Source organism: Apteryx rowi, unplaced genomic scaffold (assembly GCF_003343035.1).
Source record: "Apteryx rowi isolate R43461 unplaced genomic scaffold, aptRow1 scaffold_257, whole genome shotgun sequence".
NCBI classification, from domain to species: Eukaryota; Metazoa; Chordata; class Aves; order Apterygiformes; family Apterygidae; genus Apteryx; species Apteryx rowi.
Genome location: NW_020448941.1, coordinates 5869 through 26585, shown reverse-complemented (window position 1 = coordinate 26585; position 20717 = coordinate 5869). Strand labels below are relative to the sequence as shown.

The window sequence follows — 20717 nt, the reverse complement described above, 5'->3', positions numbered from 1 at the left end:
TCCCCACTAGCAACTTGCATAAACGAATCCACTATTCTTTAAGCTATGATTTCTTTTCTCAGTCAGAGACAATGGGCAGAAATTTTTTTGTTTATAGCTAGAGATGGATGGGCCTATGAAGACTTGGAGTCCAGGGTCTGGTTCTGATGCAACATAAAAATGACTGGAAATCACATCAGAACAGGCTTTATTGAGGTATTTTGTCACTTCTGTTCTGAGATCTGGATTAAAAACCTCAAGGGGATAATGCTTGGCAGGGTTTCCTAGAAATCCAACAAAAAATTACTGCTAGAAGTAGGCCTGGATTCAAGGGGTTCTTTTTTGGTCTGGATCCCCTTTATTTATACCTTCCTTCTAGCATCTTCTCTCTACTGTTTTCTCCTCTTCTCCAGTCATGATCTGATTCTGGAGATAGGAAGTACATGCCAAAAAAAAGCTCTGAAAAAAAGAAAACAGCAAGTGTGAGGCTTTTTTTTGGCACCTTTTTCAGTTTCGAACCAGAAGTCCTTTTTTGTAGGCAAATAGCCCTGCAGCTGCCACAGAGGTGAAGAAAGTGGAAAATCCAATCAGCTTTAGCAGTCCTGGTATAGATGGCAAGTTCCTCTCCCAAAAAGTTCTAGTGATGGGCAGAGCTGGCACATCCTGTGGGGAGAGCATCCATTATTAACATAACATAACCACTGTGAGGGGCAGGACGTAAATCTAAAGCATCTTGCAGCAGAAGCAAAAGTGGATTGAGACAGTTCATGTTATCAAAAAGTACAGGGCTTCAAAATTTTCTTCTCATTTAGAAGGAAGAGACACATGAAAAGGATTCATAGGCTGATTAAAAAGTGCAATTCTTTTTGATTCCATGTCACTGGATCAGTAGACGGGTGCCCTCTCTGGGCTTCTACCATGTTTCTGTTTAGGAAAGGGTAGTTGTGGTGAGTAAAGGAAAGATTATGGTGGTTTTGGTTTAGAGAACTTAACTAAAAACAAACCAATGGAATTTTATCTCATCAGCAGTATCAAAGAAAAAATAATCCACTTAATCTACAGAAAGACTTACAGTTGATTCAGGTTCTGGCTTCCAAATTTCACTGTCTGGGATTTTCCTCATAGCAAACAGTATCTGAAAATAAATAACATTTCATAGTAAGTAACATTCATTCCTCTAAAGGGCAAAAGGTTTGGGTTTCAATTTTTGTTTTAAAATATTACTGGCTTGATTAAGATAACTTAGCAAATAAATTTCTGTGTGTTCAAATTTTAGGGAAAACCTGATCTTTGCACAAGTCATTTCTGGGGAGGCCTGATATTTAGTAAGATACTCCTCCTAGGGGAAAGTAAAAACAACAGAATAACCTCTCCATGCTTAATTATTCCATGTGAGATATCAGAACTTGACTAGTCTTACAGGAATAAGGTAATATGAGCATGCCTAAGAGTTAAGTACACACTCACGGCAGTGATGCGTGTATCAATCAGCTACCGAATCGGCAACCTATATAGGAAGCTAGGAGTCATTTGTTTGGCAAATTTTACCATGGTGTAGGAAGAGGAACAGAATCCTGTGAGTGATGACAGAACCTCATTTTCAGCCAGAGAAAAGCAAGATTAAAAAGAAAACTTTCACAATGGAAAAGTAACCATTCATAGTATCAAAGATACCAGAGATGATGAGGAAAGCAAAGATTATCTGAAATGATAATAATGAAAGACAGCAAGATGATTTTTTTTTAAGTAAAATAAAAGGAAGATGATGCTGTTAATGTTTTTTCCTATTCCAGTCTCTTGTAGATTTAACTAGACTTGCATTCTTTTAAGATGGGCTCTTATTTTAGACAAGATTCAGGAATATTGTCAAGTCTTCTATCTAAAACGGTGAGAAACATCCCTGCATTAGATTTTTAACCCTCACAAATAAATGAGGAAAAGGAAAACAACACATTTTTACCAGTCAAGCTCACTTGCCAACTTCTCTGCTGAGGCCTGTGGAGGTTTTGCTGTAATATATTTATCTCCTTACCTTAGAGAGGTCATGAAGTGCTATGTCTGGAGGTTTTCAAGAACACGTTGGGTATAACCTTCATATGCGGGACAGTTTAGGTACAGCTGATCCTCGTCTTGTGCCATCAATATGAACTATATGAACTATCCAGATCCCTTACAGACCAATTTCTGTTCTATGACTATAGGTTGTATACATAAGGTTCCCTTCACCTCATAAAAAAAAAAGATGAAATTTCTCTTGCTGCTCCAGAAACTGCAACATTTATGAAAAATATCTGAGGAACTTGCATCTTCTTACCAAGCAAGATATTTAAGTCTTTGTGTAAGGACTATATATAAGGCACTAAACTGATGGTAATGCTCAGAAACAGTTGAGGAAGGGGCTTGCTTGGTCTGCAGGCCATCAGAACTGAGCTGTTACAAATGAGGCTGATTGCCATGATCTCTCAGTATGATGACTAACATAATGCACCCATTTTTGGGAAAAAAATGACTAGGTGAGAATTTTCCCATTAAAGACTAAAAAAAAGATGTCATTCCTGGAAACAGAGAAGAATTTGATAAAAGAGCCAGAGTACATCCTAAATACTTCAAATCTAAATGCAAAACCTTAATTCTTTTTGAAGCCTATCCCCTTTTCAGGGATTTGCATCAAGATTTTGGAATGCCAGAAGCTGGCAATGCTCAGTCCCCATTTGGCTTATAACCAGTTCACATAGGATACTTGACAGTGCCTTTTGCTTTGGGTTTGTGTCTGTACCTCTCTGGCTGCTCTTTCTCCAGCCTGTACAGCCCCCTCCATGTATCCGCTCCACTCGGTGGCTGTCTCCGTGCCAGCAAAATAGATCCTGTCAATGGGCTGCCGAAGAAGCCTTGAGAGGGACAAGCAATAAGCAACATCATCCACATCAAGAAAGATGACTAAAATCTTTGGGCAAAGATTAGAATAAGAGTGTTTTAAATAACAGTGAGCACTTAAAGATAGTAACTTTGGGGGCTTGAGTTGGAGTCCGCATTGCATTTCACTTCTTACAATAGAGACTCCAGTGTTCATATTTTCTGTATATTTAGACTGTGATCCTTGTAATGCTATTTCTAGATGTTGATCTAGCACTCATGTAAGTGTGAAGGACAATTGGTCTGAGATGAGACTTATTCTATCTTATGAGTTTAGCTAGCATTCCAAAAACCAATGATAGTAGTCACTGGCTTTCCAGACTTCACAGTGAAGCATTCTAAAGTACAGTCCCATGATATCTAAGTAACAAGAAAAAAAAAAGGGGGGGGGTGTTACCCTTTATTGTCTTTTTTTGCCAGAATTTGCAATAATTAGTATCATAAAAATTACTTTAAAAACTAAGGCTTCTGTATGTTCTTCATTACAGCTGCTTTATTGCTCTCAGTTCTTTCTAAATTGTGAAGGCTTAAACTTCAAGGAGGTCTATGGCACTACATTAAAAACTAGGTATTTGAAAGGCAATCACTGATCTGATCAGTAAGCTCTTTTTCTTTTTGGTAAAACTTATTTTCATGAAAAAGCATACATCTGAGAGGCCTATAGACAATGGCACACTGATTAATGCAGTAAGCTTTATCTGCTAAGATGAACGGTCCATAGAAATCACTCATAACTGTCAGTGCTGGCAGGACTTAGTTCTCTACCAATATTTATAAAATGCCAGGTAAAGATATGCTGGAAATGGTAACAGTGATCTCAAATACCAAAAGCCTGTTTTGTAAACAGATTGTKAAAACTGCCACACTCCCTTCCAAGAATCTAGTCAGTTGCATTCACTGAATAACAGAAGTGGAAAAAAAACCTCTAATGTTACTGTACTCATCCATCATAAAGCCCAATGGAGACAAGTGGCAGGCTATTATATCTGTTTAAAACATTCCCCAGTGATTTTAAAAGTATAAAGTCAGTAGAGCGACAGAGAATTTATGACCCTTTCTGAGGTTGTTTATCAACTCTGTCTTATCTTACTATGCTGAAGTCCACCATTAATAGACATTGTACCTTCCATACTGAGTCATTATGCCTGGTGGGAAGTATGCTGTGTAGCACCCTCCAGAATACTGCTCTTCACACCAGTTCTTCTCTTCATAATGCACTGGCTGTAAAACAGAGATTAATTCACTCAAAGGAAGGACAAAGTGCTGAGGAAACTAACAAAATAACTGAGTAGACAGCAATGAAGAGTAACTTATGATTTGTTGCATGACAATGCCTGACAAGATGAGCACATTTAACAAGTTTCTTAATGCAGCATGGATTGACATAATAAATCTTAATTTTAGGCACAGCTAGCTATTTTTTGTAAACAAGCTAATACAGACATTGTAGAACAAAATCCTCTTAATCTGTCAACATAAATTTATGCTTTGAGCATAAATTTATGCTTTGAGCCATGTAAAATGAAGTTAACCTCTAGTGTAAACAGGTGTAACACTCATAACATGTACATTGAATATAAACACATATTGTTTAAAAACGCATAGTATGGTACTTGCATAGTTCTATTGCTATGTTTAAAATGACATGATCTTGAGACTCATATCTACAGCATTTAACTCACCTAAAATTGCCCTTAAAGGATAATGGACATTGATGACATAAATCAAGTGTGAGAACCTACAAATCCTGTCAGTTATTTACCATTACAGGGAAGGCAAGGGAAAGGCAAAAAGAAAAATGTATGCAGCAATGGCAGCAACTAGCAAGAGAAAAAACTTTATGCTGGACACAGACTGAGAGGGAATGGCAAGCCTGTTGCATCTGAAGACAATTGAGATTTATGGCGTTATAGTAACCACTGTGAATGTCATCCTCAGCACTGAAGCTGGAATACCATGTCTGGGTTTTTAACTGTTTCATAAGATCATTCTTGTTCTCACTGTCAAATACAATGTGAGATTTGCCACAATATCCTCTCTGCACCTCTACAGAAAGCAACAAGCACCCCTGCAGCAGGTACYTTTCCAAAATGCTAGGGAGCACTGTGCCAGAACATAGCTGCTTTCCAGCGTCACCCTGCCATTCCCCATTTCAACAAGTCTGGCAAGAGACACTGTGGTTTACATTTTGTTCTTACATGTAAAGCATCCTCTGATCCCAGAACCCTTGCATAGAGCTCGCACAGCTTCTTCTTCCTAAAAAAAGAAAAGCAACAAAGACTTCGCTGTAAGGAAAGAGAAAATAAACTGCTGCTAATATGCTCCAGTTTTGAGAGAACAAGTATTAATGTCTGCTTAAGCTTGAGGTTTCAGCCCTTCAGAGTCTATCCTAATTGCTCAGACTCTGGACCAGATCACTTTAGAAATAACTCTATCATTCAATAAACTCATGTGTTGTAGAAGTGCTAGTTATGCAAGCTGTCCCCTCAACACACCTCTAGCAGCCCACAGTCATATATTACCCAAAGGTCCTTTAGGCTGTCAGGAAAAGAAAGAAGTGAAGCTTTGTACTTTTTCTCTTGACAGATGGCCTAAGTTATGATTTGTTCCTACAAAGACACAGGTACTTTATTTATATATCTATAAAATCTCCTCCTGCTTTAGTGTATGAGTCTACAGATCCATGAACATACTTCACTCTATATCAAACCCTAAATGCAATGAAGTTTGTTCCTATAAGCTGTTGGGTCTTTCTGTTTACTGTTAGCTGCACTGCACCACTTTCCAAACAGACCAAGATGAAGAAGAAACAGCAATTAACAATTATGAAAAATGAAGATGTAAACAAAACACCAGAAAGACATTTATTTGTTTTATTTTTGGAAGCATATCCTGTGCTCCATAGAAGGCTATGCTGGCACAAGGCACAGCAGAAATACATCAGTCCCAACTTTGTAGGTGTATGGGCTACACTTACAGCTATATAAATATACCARGAATCCATAAATATGCTCCAGTATGAAGGAGTCCAGCTCTGCAGGAGCTCAGGTATGAGCAGCTGAACTCAAAGAAGGGCATAGAAGGAGGATGAGAAAAAAAAAAAAAAACAGGAAGAATTGAAGGGCCTTGGACAAGGTGTTCTTCTGTGCAGGCTGGTGCTTGAGCAGAAAATGTGGAGGCTGCAAACATTCAAGAGAGCTGTGGCCCTGGGGTGATTTCACTGCTCACAGGCGACAAGCCTGGCAGCAGCCCTGTGGGGCAGGAGGAAAGCAGCCCTTTCCCTGCTCCAGCAGCAGAAATGCATGGTGAGACAGTGCCTAGCCAGGGGGGCTCCTAGAGCTGCCAGAGGCAAATATTGACATCCCTCAGCAGTCAGGGGGTGAGGGAGACCCCACAACACCCATACCCAAAGGGACCATGTTCTCCCTCTCCCTCTAAGCAGTGGTTCCATGCCCTGCAGACTGCCAGCACCTCCACACTGTCTGAACCAAATGCAGCCATTTCAACAGCGCTTTCCAGCAAAACGCCCTGCTAGGAACTGCCTGCCACCCCTCACAAATGCCCACCACCTTCTGCTTTCTGGGAGGTTGGTCACACCGTAGGGCTCACAGGAGAATGAGCATCACCTTGGGATCCATCTATTTCTGCTCCTCTTAGCCCTGTGACAGAGGAGGGGAGAACCCTTCAAGATCTGCCTGCGCCCTGCCCTTTCTGCAGATGTGAGTTGCAGACCCTCCAAAGAGCCTGGAAATGGCATAACAGAGGCTGTCAGGCCAGCTGCAGGGCTTCAAGAAGATGCAAGTTCAATGCTGTTTGCTAGCTATATCGCAAATACAGATAAAGTTACTTTAAGATAGCTGTGCAAAAGTAAATATTAAATTTCAGGTCAACGACCTCTTTAGATCATTAAGAAATTTTGACCTGGTAAGGAGTTATTTAATTGATAACAAGATGTTATTAAAAAAAAAAAAAAAGTTCAGTTTCCAAAGGGTTGAATTGTACCAATAATAATCTGTCAGTGAGGACATTTCCCCTAACAAAAATAATCCTTGGAGATGTGTTGGCCTTTTGCAACATCTGTGTCTTTTGTCCTAGAACAGTTTAAACAGATACTTATTTATGGCTAATGCTAGCACGGAATATACTGAATACAACATATGCAATGAGTAAAACCCTCATTTCTTGGCCTTGGACTCAACTGTGAAATTGTCACCAGCACTGAATAAGGGGAGTGCTATGTCTAGAGCTGGCCAGAGACGGTTCTGTTGAGAATTAGTGTGCCCGGTGATTCCCCGCTGTGATGCAGAAATGCATGTGCAGACACTCAGGTCTTCTCCCTGGTCTTTTATTCCATAATGCCGCCACCTTCACTGCACAGCTATGAAAGGTAGGGCCTAATCTAACCACTCCAATTACTCATTGGCACCTGACCTGGGAACACCAAATAGAAGGCAGCAGTGGGTTTCACTCCCTTAAGTCTGTCTCGGGTTGCAAAACAGTTTCCATCTCCTCTCRTAACTGCTGTTCCAGGCCATGATTTGAAATAGCTGCCACAAACCCTACATCCCACCCCTCATATACAAGGACTATTGAAAACCGTACTCATTGTTGACAATGTGATAAAGGGGGAGCCCACCTCTCGTTGACTGGAGGGCACAGCAATCTCACCAGACAGCTGGCCCACCCTGCTCCTCTGCAGATTGCCACAAGAGAAGTTGCAGTCAGAAGAGATTCCTTCCTGCAAACACCATAGCCCTCATCTAAACCACGCAGACTGGATGCATCCTGGGTGTACACTGGGATAACATCCAGATTGACGTTTACCTTTTCCTGTGCTCCGGTTTCCCCTGGAAGGACACTCATACCTGTGTACAGGGGAGGAGCTGTAGTTTAATCCAGCAAAATACTGCCTTGGCAGGCTGGGACAAGGAATGCAGGATTCAGAGAAGCACCTCCGGCCCCCAGGCTGGGGTACATCTATTGGGTATCAACCCAAGCATAATGTATAACCTTTCCTTACCAAAAAAAAAGTCTTTCCCAGTCTAAGGTTTATGCCTCAAAAAGACAAGTGTTCAAAATTCTTCTGTTTAAAACTTAACTATAGGCGGTAGCAGTCAGATAACCATGCTAATGCTTTCAACACTCACGTGAAAGCAGCTTGTCTTTCACGGTGCCTTATAAATAGTTACGGCATCTCTTCATTTCACAGAAACAGAAGCTGTTCTTAAATCCTGCAGATGCTCAGATGCATCTTGTATGTTGGCACACAGTGGGAGATGCCATTTGGTATTTAAGATGGCTTGAGATGCTGGATGCACTGGATTTCAGAATACCTACACTGTTTTTAGAGAGCCCCCAGGAGGTGACTATTTCAAAGCCTAAACACTGAAGAAAAGGCTGCCTTGTCCATTTCTGCCAACAYTGAAGGAGCTCTGTGGACCAGGCTGTCATTTCAAGAGACTGGGATATTAACAGCCCCATTTAGGCCCATTATCCACAGACTGCAAGGCTACCTGCAAAGCTAATCCTGAGATGACAACAACTTTTCTAGTTAGGCTAGCTATCACTGTAAAAATGTTTATTTGGACACTCAGTACTCCTTGTGACATGCTTTAAATATAAATATATTTTCTCCATGTCAAAATAAGGCTCTCATGTTTGCACTGCTGCATGGCAGCTACATCAAGGCTGCACTGAGTTACAAAGGCTGAAAAGACCCTCCAAGGGCCTGACTTAGGATGATTAGCAAAATCAAGCCCAGTGGCCAAGCCTGTCCCTCCTGGCAAGCTTTCAAAGTGCTCAGTGCACCTGCAGGAGGCCAGAAGGGTAGCAGTGGGGGAATGAGCCTGGCACCAGACCCTTTCCATAAAAAGCGACCTTAGCAATCAGCCTAGAGCACCAGCTTAGGGCAGTTTTTTGGACTGAGCGCATGTTAGCAGAGCAGCCCTGCTGGAAATTGAGAACCTGGTCCAGAGAGTTTCCAAAGGGCAGGAACTAGGTGCCATGTTTCCTGCCAGTGTGGATGATGGCTCCATGTAATTCCTACAAAAACAAACAAGAGATCTTCTTTCTCAAAGTGGCATTCCTGTGCACTGTCACAAAGTTACAGAAAACTTCCTTGGAAACAGGGCATTTTTTTTCCTGCTCTGGTCATTTAAAATACGAGCTCAGATTCTGTGCAAACCTTCAGTGTTTGCCCTTACCTTTCTTCTTTTGTGAGGYTGGTCAATCTTCTACACTTTCGAGCGAGAATGAAGCTACAAAAAAGGAAGACCACAAACAAACAATTAACTTTCATTACATTATTACCTGTCCTGCATTATTTAAAATGGCAATATCTTATGATTCCAATTATCTAGCATTATTACTAGCTTTTGGGTCCCTATCCAAAAATATTCATTTCACCTCTGTGTGTAATGGTATGTGCTATGCAAGCTCTCATACTGGTCCCTGCTTGCAGAACTCACTGTACAGGAAACCACTCTGTGGTCTGATTTAGAAAATTTGTATAAGGTGTTTTCTGATGCCCTAAATTTTATACAGAAGTACATGTGGGCATATAACAATGAAAAGTGAAGCCTGGGATGAAACTGGCAATTATTGTTCAATAACTTTTTAAGATTGAACATATTCCCTGACTCTTTAGAAAAAAACAAATAAAATATAATTCTAGAAAACAAATTTTCATTTAAAGAATCTGAAGTTTGGGGGAAGGCAAAATATTTGGAGAAAACTTTAAATTTCTGCATTCTCCCCCTTCTTTATTCTCCTTTCTTCTCTCTACTCCACTTTCTATTTTGCCAAATGAAAAGGAGAAGATGGGGAGAAAAGGAAAAGAAAAAATAGAATTTCATTTTTTGAAATTCGCAGATAAATTGTAGGGAGAACTTTTTCGAAGGAAAAAAGCCATAGAGCATATTCACCATACATTGAGCAACTCAACCTTTTAACTGTGTATTTTACTAAAGTTTTCCCCTTCAAAGGAGCAGGTTTTCCATTTAAATTGTTGCCTCTAAGACAAAATGAATAGACATTATCTAGACACCTTCTTTGTCTCTTACCCTATTATGGCAGGAAAGCTGCCATCAGGCTTAGTATCATCGAGTGTCAGACCAATTGCAGCATCCTCATCTTCAATGATCATGGTACCACAATAATCTGGTGATCATACGGAGGAAAGAAGTAAGGAACCAGGTATTCAAACACAGGAACAGGCTCTGGAGAGTCTGAAATATTCAGAACTCGACTGGAAAAAGCCCTAAACAACTTGATCTAAATTAACCCTGCATTGAGAGCAGGGTGTTGGTCCAGATGACATCCAGAGGCCCCTCCCAACCTATATCATTCTCTGATTTTGTGATTCTAATATGGAGGAATATGAAAATGAAGGAAAAGAGAAATAAAAAAGAAATAATGCCATCCCCATCAAGTGACAAGGATTACTGTGCAGCTCCCTTGCTGATCTGCAAGGCAGTGTAGTGTTACCTGGGCTCTGAGAAGTGCTAGGTCCTATCTAGAAGAGACAGTTTAGATCTGAGATGTCATTACAATTACCAGTCCTCTCCAAGTATCTTTAAAGCTGCAAGTCAATGAAGGAATTATCTGTTGTTGAATTCATGATATAAAAATAAATCATTCTGCAGCCCAGTTAGCAAGATAATTATTAATTGCACAGAAGCAGATTGCTCTCAGATACAGAAGAGGTTCAAACATCTCTAGCACAATTGTTCCTATATATGACATTTATGACAGACGTACAAGGAGATATTTATACATTGCTCTGAAAATATGTTCAAAATATCTTCAAAGAAGAACAATCGTTCTTAAAAGCACAGTGTGCAAACTATGAGTTTTACCAGGGAATGGGAGTCACCCTTCGCCAATCCATTCCAAAACCTAAAGGCCAGAACATGCCAAGATTCAGAACTCTAAGAATCATTCACTGATTAAAGAAGATGCTATAATATCATAGAGACAAAGAGCAAGTGATGTTTGTAGACAAATGCAGATATCAACAATAGGGCTGTGGACATTATACATTATAACCAGTGAAGAGAAATGGGTAATTCTASAGGGAAGTTCCTTTTAGATTCAAGTAAGTTCTAAACAAGATTAGAGGAAGGTGGAAGTATTCAGCATATAAATGGAGCCCGGGATGACATGACCCAGATGGAGATGTCTATGTGAAAACACCTTAAATGAATCCTGCCCAAAGCTTCCAAAAGGCAGAGTTGTTGCAGACTGGTAGTTGACAGCAGCTCATTAACCTCATTTGTACCTTTACATTACTGTACGAGCGGGAGAGCCTCATCTCAAACCCAGCTGCCACTGAAGGAACAGGAGACGACAACAAAAAACAACCAAGACAACAAGGAGCAGGCATGAGCCCACCTTGTCCTCTCCCTTCATGCCCGCCCCCTTTTTTTTTTCTCCACCCACCCACCCTCTCTTTCTACCCAGAYTTTCAGGTTTCTCAATCAAAGAAAGGCAAGAATGGCATAAAAGTGTATGAAATCTCCTTTTAAGGTCTGCCATCCCTTAAAAACAAAGCATGCTCTGTTACCATACACCCTTGCCCTCTCTCTACCCCTACTATCCCCTTCAGTTAAAACTTAATACCCTTCTTCCTCCAAAAAGTTTCCTTATAGTACACGATGCACTTGATGACTGAGCCCATGGGGATTCGGTTGATCAACTGATTTCTCATTGAGGGCAAAGGTGGATTGAAATGAATCTTCAAACCAAGAGCTGGGGGAATGGCACTGATCACATATTTGCCCTGGAAAAGAAATCATAAATAAGCCAAATACACTCTCAACTGCTTCATCATAACTATATTGCTCTAAGGATCTTGGCAGACATCTGCAAATGTTGCACGGTATATCGCCTGAAGCAATTTTGGCCCTTAGCACTAGAATTGCACAACCAAACCCTCACAAAATCCTGGCTGCTAAAACAACAAACAAGCATTATATAAACAACCATCTGTTCCAATGACGGGCAGCTGCTCTTTCCCCAGCACTTGAAAAAAATCCAGTGGAAAGATTTTCTGTGTTACAAGAGTCCATTAGTCTCCTTTCCATCTGGACTCCTCTGTTACAACTTGGAAAACAGAGCCTGAAATGCTTTTCACAGAAAAGTTATTATTAAGCTATATTTTTATTTTCACCTTACAACTCGTCTTCCATTCTGAAGCTAACTGAACACAAAGAGATGCTATTGACGGAAAAATTTGGACATGTACTTTAAAATGGTGCCTGAAAAGCATGGAATAATAAAGCTCTGTTATCAGTATTACTCAGGGACAACAAGAAAGTGTGACCCTTTGTCATAGTTGCTTTAATCTCCTTTACATTTTGGTACAAGATTTTGGAGAAGTCAAAAAGAAAAAATTAAAGGTTTTCTAAGTATTGCAGCATGAGTATTCGCTTTAATGTAAAAGGTTTAATTACCTCATATAAGTCATGATCTAAGGTTTCCACTATGACATTTTCTCCTGACTGGTCAATGCGGACGACTGGCTTTCTTAGCTTTACTCGACCTCCCAGTTGCTCCATCATTTTCTCACTAATTTGGCCAGAGCCTCCAACAAACTTCCTTTCCTGAAACACAGAAAAGGACAACTCAGCTAAGTAGAATCAGCAGAGCTGTGCATGTAAAGTTTGTATCATGACAAACGTTTTTCTCAGGATTCAAAACAATCCCATTCTTCTGTTATGAAACCTTTTTTGGGAAGTTTGGCAGTTTCACTTGGAAAATGTATGTGCATTACTTTCTCCTTCAGTGAACTTCTGCACTTCCTTTGTCTGACCACCAGCCAAAATTTAAAGTCTCAGTAACCTCATGAGAAAACCCATTCTCATGTGACCTCCAAATGGATTCTGCAAACCTGTGTGAATCAGCAACACTTCTTAGAAGAACTTAAAATTTTAAACCTTTGTTTGAGTTCGCTTTTATCCTTGTAGAGGCTTGTGCATCAGAAATAGGAACCCTGACTCTCGTGATAAATAACAGGGTAGGTATAAGAAGTCAAGTAGCTTACACCAAAAAATTATCCAGTGATATCTAATCTAACTTAAATTAAACTCAAATCACCTCTAACATACAGCAGGATTCAATGAAATTTTTATACAATGTATTTATAATTAAATTATTCATAATTAGTTATATATTTATGTATTTAATGTATTCTAATATATTCTAATGTATTTTGTGTATTTTTGTTTTTATGCATTTATGTATTTATAATTAAGTTACATTTCTAAATACATAATTATTCCTAATATAATCAGTTATGTATAATTTACATTTCTACAGTAGAAGACCATTAGCTGATTCTTTACTTTATTGAAATGTGGAATCAGGACAAGTGTACCATTTTTCAAACATTTTAGAGCAATATCATACATAAGTAGGGGTGTCCCTTTTCTTCAGACCGATTTGAAAATCTTAACAGGTTTGATCCTTGGAAACTTGTGTMTTTAGTAATCCAGCTCTGGGCTGTATTTCCAGTATTAGTTTGGAGCTTTCTGTACACTCCTGCAGCTAGCMTAACCATCCCCATTAACTGCCTCTGAAGTAGTAAGCCTTGCATCAGCCTCATGACAGAAAGAAGCATAACTAATACTTTATTTTTTTTAAAGTGGATAAGCAAAGTAGGTATTCTAACCAGAGTTCAAGAGAAAGTCACAGTCAGGAACTAATACAAATCTACTGGTCCCTGGGCCAATGTCTTCAACACAGAAGCAGACTTCCACCTCGGTGTTGTAAGATCCAGATTAGAGTGTAAGTCTATAGAACTAGTTATCAGTATGTTATTGGGTCAAAATCATGGAAGTCTCGGTTTGTGCTCTCAATTAAAATAAACAAGCAAAAGAATCAAGTGCAAACATGGCCTGTCAAAAGCAGCAGAAGGTGATGGTCAACAGTACCTGCCCTCCATTGGTTGTTGAGAATATCCTGGCTGTCCCCCCACATTGCTTCACATACCACAAAAACCAAAGGGCAGAGACCTCGTGGGGTTCAGAAGTGACGTCTACATTCACGAACAGAGTTGCAAAATTCTTGGCAGCCCTGCACCAAAGATGAGAAAATGAGCTAACATAAAAGCTAGAAGAGGATGCCAATCTTGTGCATTAGCAGGGGAGAGATCATCTTTGGCAACCTCTTCTGTTGAAGTTGAGGGCAAAGGCTTCTCTGATTTCAGTTGAAACAGGGAACAATACCAATTGTTTTCACGTAACTTTTTTTAAGGAATCCCACAAAAAATATTAATCAAATAGTGCTGTATTCCAGCAAAATCAGCGCTCCAGAAGACATATGAGCCAACAAAAGTTTATTGCACTTTCTGCTACTAATACAAAATGACAGTTTTCTGTCATGCTAGACTCAGGATTAAGAGCAACAGGCTCTCACATCTTCCTCGGACTCCAAAACTACCATCTCCTCACAGGGCCCCCAGGTTTCACCCTAGATCTGCTGTTCTTTCTGCACTTACCGAATGTCTGTCCCTCAGCCAAGCACACAGCATAGGGATTATCCAACATTAGTCATCTATAAATTAGGCATCTAGTCTAAACTAATGATCCAAAATCAGCACCCCCTCACAGCCATCTCCTCTGSTGCATTAGGGGAGGGCACACACCAAGGTAGGTAAGTAGGTAGCAGGAACACACCAAGGGAAAAAAATGTAAGCGGGAAGCAATAAAGGAGGAAAAGAGAAAAGAAGGAAGGCCTCAAGATACGAGGCAGTATATACAAATTCACACATAAGTCTGCCAAAAAAGGGAAAGGCTACTTTCAGTTGCTGAACATTTAAATGGTGGTCTGAGACCCAGCAGTGAGGAACACAGAAGTGGAAAAATGGCCTGTGTCTGAAGAAGGATTCTTGCTTTCTGTGTTCTGCAGTTGGTGCTTTCATTTCAGGAATAAGCAAAATGGCAGTTCTACTGGAAATTATTGTATAAACCTGACCAAGATTTTTGGGGGTGCACTAAAAAAGGGTTAATAAAAACTGAGGCAAACATTCTTCCTATTAAAGTAAACACTTCCTCTGTCTTCACTCTGAGGAGGATTTTAAAGTGATAAGGAGGACAGGAGCAGAAGATGGTCAGCTTAACTGCATTGTGATTGACAGGGACTGAGTCTTTATAGGTATTTCATATCAGGCACCAGGCAATCAATAACCCCCAAAGCCAGTACAGACACCCCTTTCAGTTATTTCTTCCTACATATTGTCTTCAGGCTATATTATTTTGAACCTTCTGAGCTGTAGCTCTACATAGAAAATAACATCTTCTGTTCTTGATGAAAATACGAAGTCCAGCTGAAGTAAAAAACTAAGACTCAAGCTTCCCCCTGGGAATCTTGACTTTTGACCTGCTTTCTGAAATACAAGTGGACTTTGGCTTCATTCTTGACAGCCAAAAATAACGCAGAAAACATTTATCAATTTTTGTCTGTATGAACACATACTGTAAAATTTGATCAACTCTGAAAGATGTTTTGTCTAATGGGAGAACTAGTATGTGTGTTTATTAATATTTCTCAGGCATAAGCTATCAGAGAATGGTTAAATTCTCATCATTTTTGCCATTTCCCCCCCAGTGCTTTTCAGCATTTCAGTTTCCCAGTTTCACCTGCTGCTTTACCTAGAAATGGCAGTTTGATTTCAATCAAGAGCACATGGGCTGTTCTAGCATGCAACTCTAGCCAAAAGCAAATCTGTCCAGTCTTTTGATGGAAGGAAACAGCAGAAGACTACCCTTCTGGATCACTACCTTCCAGGGTGGGAAGTTTTTACAGCATGTTACCCAAATCTCAAGCAAACTGGGCAGATCAAACCGAGATGCACATATAAAATCCAAAAAACATCTTAGAATTAAGGGAGGCTGACAGTTATGTTAACATTCAGGTAAAATGTCAAGCCTTATTCCATCACAGAGTTTGAAAAAATATGACTGTAGTCATGTTTGCTATTGGATATTAAATGACCACCAGCGTGTGGCCATTTTCTAACTTGTATAGTTTCTTACCAAATCAGAGATTAAGATGACCAGCAGAACGGCCAGAATGCATTTCTATTTGGTTTTACTCAATATGGATGGATACAAATAAGAAAGGCTTTCTGTATGGCTCCATTCAACTTTTGTTACAAATAAGAGCAAAATGACATGCAGATGAAAAATTTTGGATAAGAGCCTACTGTCCATTAACAACAATCGTGTTGCTCTCCAGCGCCTGGTTGAAACTGTAAAAATTTCCCTGTCAATGACAATGTCAGCTCAAGTGGGTGCTAGCAAGCTTGTGCACTAAGTTGGCACAGGCTCTCTGCAGTAGGGTGTTGGATGTTTAGAAATTCTGAAGCTGTTGCTACAGAAATCAACCTGCTTTACAGAATTAATTTTTTTTGCTTCAGTGTAAGAAAACCAATCAAATTGTTCTTGAATGGCAAGTAAAGAAAAATTGCCTTGTTGTATACATAAAAAGAGGAAGTATTTTCAGTTTGTCTGGGTGGTATGTATTGCAGCAGCTAAACAGTAGGAAATTATGGTGATTTTAGTACCATTCTAAGATGGATGTTATTCTTATAGTACTTTGGCAAAATCAGCTGGCCCAGCACAGGATACATGTATGCTGTTTCATCTGAAGTTTGATTCAAAAACCTACTGCAATCAAAGCATGTTTCTTTTAATGGTTAACAAACAAAGGGAGAGTGTATTTAACAGATGAAGGTACTACCTGTGGCTTCAGAATTAACGTTCTCCCATCCTAATTATACATTTACCTCTTATCTTTATTTTAATCTAAAAAGTTATAGAAATAGAGTGGAATCCACTTTGTGTTTCCTCATTTGTGCTAATAAATCTTGTGGTTCATTATTAAATGATTTTCTCATTCCTTTTAAAAAAAAGAAAATCTACTCTAGTGGTAGTTATATCTGTTTCCAAGCAGTTGCAGCTATCCAGAGCTCCAAGGTATACAAATATAACCTATTATATACTTTTGAAGAGCTTCTTACTTTGTCCAGCAAACTTTATCTATGAAATCTTGCATAGTCATTTTGTCCCATTCTTCTGCATGTGGAGCCTTCCATGGAGCTTCATTGGGAATCTAAGGAGACATAAAATAGCATTCATCAGGAAATGTATGAGTGGCATAAAAAGAGACAACAGTTAACTGACTGATTTCAGCTTAAAATGAGGAAATCTGGACTGTTACTCAGGTTATTTTTCAAAATAATACTTGTGTAGTCTTCTAATATTCATTTTTCAATAATTTGTTCTGGTTTGGGGGGGGGAAGGGTATGTTTATTTTAAGAAATACAGTTACCCCTTTGGGTTGGAAGTAAAAGCATAGCCAAAAAAGGGGAGAGTCAACATTAGAAGCTGAATAAAAGAGGAATACATAATGCAAATACATAAAATGGAGGGAGTAGACAAAACTTCTGCTTTATCCACAATACTTGCTTCATCACAGATGTAATCTCATCTTTATGAAGTAATTCAGCCTGTAAATTCCTGACAAGAAATAGAGTGAATTTAAAGGAGAATGATTTTAGATTTAAGAATAGAGAATGTTTTTAGAATTAAGAACTTTGCCTAGAAAGGCAATGTGCAGTGCTGGGGAGCAGCTACAGGTTATTCTGTACTTCTCCTGTTTGTCTGTATAAGCACCAGCAACCTCTTTTCAAAATCTTGTGGCTCAATCAATGTAACACATACAACACTGGTAACATAAACTAAAATGACTGAGTTAAATTTGAGGGTGGAGCTAGGCATATGTTACAGGTCTACAAAACCCCTAAAATGTTATTCTACCCAGTAACCCTGAACTGTTACTTAGCATGTGCCAAGCAAAGTGCTAAAATCACACACGTGAACCCTAATGTTCATCTAGCCAAAAAAACAAAGGCATGATTGCAGACTCAGTGACGTGGCCTCTGGAGTGAGCCAGCCAGGACACCTCTTTTGCATGTGCTCTGATCATCAGCTTACACCAAAACCTACGCCATAACACTGCTCTTACATGCACCAGCCACATACAAGCTGGAGCAGGTTTTCCTGTCTGCATTCTCATCTCATTCGCACTCTGCCACATCGATCAGCCCCTCCTGCAGATGAAGCTGAGCAGAGACGCTCGGTTGCAGGTCCTCATGCCATACCTCCTTTCCCATTTCATCCATGGTCCTCCACAGGTTGTTGTAGTCCAGGTAGGCCAAAGGATTCCACATACGCGGGAACGGACCTTTAAAGGGGTAAGATTTACCCTACAAGATGAAAAACAAACAAACAAAAAAACTCATGCAAATTAGAATACAATCATAATCATGGCTTCTGTGTGCAAGAAACTGCACCAAATGGTTAAGTGCTCACTAGAAGAAAACAAAAATTTTAATCAATACACCTAACAGGTTCTGACAGACTGTGTGCACGTGCATGACTCAGGTGTAATACACTGTTGAATTAAATCAGTTGTGTGCAAAAGTACTACTGCTTTGTATCTTTAAAGCAAGACAATAAAAGTTTTAGATCGGACACTTCTGGGCAAGAAAATTAATATCCAACAGTGGAGTCACTAAGATCAGACCAAGAAATAAGACAGAACAGCACATATTCAGCCGAGACGAAAAATTGGTTCTTTGTTATTGAAAAAGAGAAACGTTACTTATTTTTTCCTAAATGTTCATGAAAAAATTAAACTGTTACTGCATTTAGTGATACACTTTTTCTCTCCAAATCAGAGCAAAGAGCTGTGATGAGGTTTCTTATACACAAACTCATAGCTTGGAGACCTTCCTGGAACAGACAGACTGCTTTCAGCTAACCTAAAATCCACAGCCCTACATAAAATGTAGCATTTACAGATAACTACTCTTTCCTCCCATTCAGCAATCATACCTTTTGGTCATACATTACAGAAAGTGATAGTAAGGCCGGTATGAATGTCCAAATTACATCATTATGTATTTAATAGTTAGATTTTATTTATATATAAATATATGCATATATATTAAAATAAATATAAAATACATATATATAGTGTGTGTGTATATATGTATGTATATATATACATACACACACATACACACACACACACATTACTATGAGTTCAGAAAGCCTAGCTTAATTAAGCGTGGAAGAAGACAGGTAATGTGTAAATACTATTTTATTTACAGGGGATTTCCCTGCCTGCCTATATGGATGTCAGTTGGCATAATAGCTTTAAGAAATAACAAGCAAATGATCATTAGCATTATATGCCCCATAATGCCTTCTGGACTCCATAAAATAGAAGAACAACAAAGGGCATATTGTGTGCCAAAGCTGATTTTTCAAAACTTATATTGAATCATGCATTTAAGTGGGCACTGCATCAGCATGAATGTCAGCTGGCAGAAGTACTCGCTTTGAATAGATATTTGATAGTGCCCCACAGACCAATCACTATAAAATATTTACTCCCATTGGCTCCAATGGAAGCACAACAACATGATTAAATATTAAGAATCAGGTAACAAAAAACAACACTGTGTCTTGTTGAGAAGTATCTAAAGACCACTTACACGAAAAAGTGTCATTCTTGGTTTGATTTAGCTTCTTTATTAATAATGTGAAAGAAGGGACAGAGAGCACATCATTCAAATCTGCAGGTGTTGCAAACACCAGAAGAGAAAGTAAAACAGTACAAAGGGATCTTCAGAGATTAGAAACATGGCCCGGAAATAACAAAATGAGATACAACCTTGAAAAATGCCAGCTAATAACATTTGAGGAAATCTAATTCAAAGAGAAAAGGATACTTATAAAGCAGTAATGCCAAAAATCAAACCTAATGGCAAGAGCAACAGCAAATTAGAAATCAGTTTACAAAAAAACAACAACAGGCTAGAGAAAGTGAAGAAGAAACTTTTTCCCCCTAGTCTTTGTAAGGGCATGGGAGTCTAATGGAATTCTTGTAAGCAACATTCTTGTAACTGAAGTTAGGAAGAAAACTAAGTGCAGGAGGAAAGGAATTAGTTCTTTGGTACACGAACACAAGGTAGCTGCAAAACAACAGTTTCACTCTGCAGTGCTTTTGAGGAGAGCTTATTATTAGTAATGTGCCAATATGTCAATTTTAGAAAGTTTTCAATCACTTTTTTTTTTTTTTTTAAATCATAGTCAGAGTAGATCTCCAGTGACTTCATGAACCAGAGGTACCCAAGTTGATAACCTTGTATTTCCAATCTAAGAATGGACATCTCAGCACATGCTCAGAAATACTTCAGAAAATGTCAAGAAAGGTTTGTTTTCATTAAACATGCAAAAAAGGTGCATTCTTGATGCTCTTGTGCTTCACTGTATAAAAAGACATTAAACTGGAGTTGGGAGAAACATATCCCTGTAGATACAGATCATAAACTGCAGTGATTTTACATTTCTCGATATCACCAATATCAGATACAAAATTCTGGAATAAACATTTTGGTGCTATTAGGGAATCTCTTAATATGAAATTCATTTGAACTGGGACAGACCTTGATGCTCTACTGCCAAAGAGCTAAGAGCAGCCTAATATTCACAGACTGAATAACGTCCTGTCCCAACAACTAACATCTGAACCATTTCAGTAATTACTTCTTAGCCTTTTGGAGCACATAAGCACTCCATAAGTAACTTCTGTGGCAGCAAGTCAGCCTTATTCTAAATGTTGGAGCTACCCTTCACTAGTGTAAAAGCTGTGTAGATATGCCAAAGAAAAAGCAAATCAGTTTGTTTTTAGACACCTAACTTCCCAGATTTAGACGCGTATACTGCTCTGCTCAGGAAAACCAGGATGACATC

At 39.1% G+C, this 20717-nt stretch overlaps 1 protein-coding gene across 1 annotated transcript; it reads right to left on the bottom strand.

Annotated features, from left to right (window-relative positions):
- Nucleotides 1-486: 486 nt before the first annotated feature.
- LOC112966810 (amine oxidase [flavin-containing] B-like) lies at nucleotides 487-18090 on the bottom strand. The gene is made up of 12 exons (XM_026067277.1): nucleotides 18056-18090; nucleotides 16913-17004; nucleotides 13824-13965; nucleotides 12345-12494; nucleotides 11512-11671; nucleotides 9954-10050; nucleotides 9096-9149; nucleotides 5091-5148; nucleotides 4016-4113; nucleotides 2756-2867; nucleotides 1052-1114; nucleotides 487-642 (listed from the first exon to the last, which is right to left on the bottom strand). The coding sequence occupies exons 1-12, from the start codon at nucleotides 18074-18076 to the stop codon at nucleotides 487-489; spliced, it is 1203 nt and encodes a 400-aa protein (XP_025923062.1). The 5' UTR covers nucleotides 18077-18090.
- Between the last annotated feature and the right edge of the window lie 2627 nt (nucleotides 18091-20717).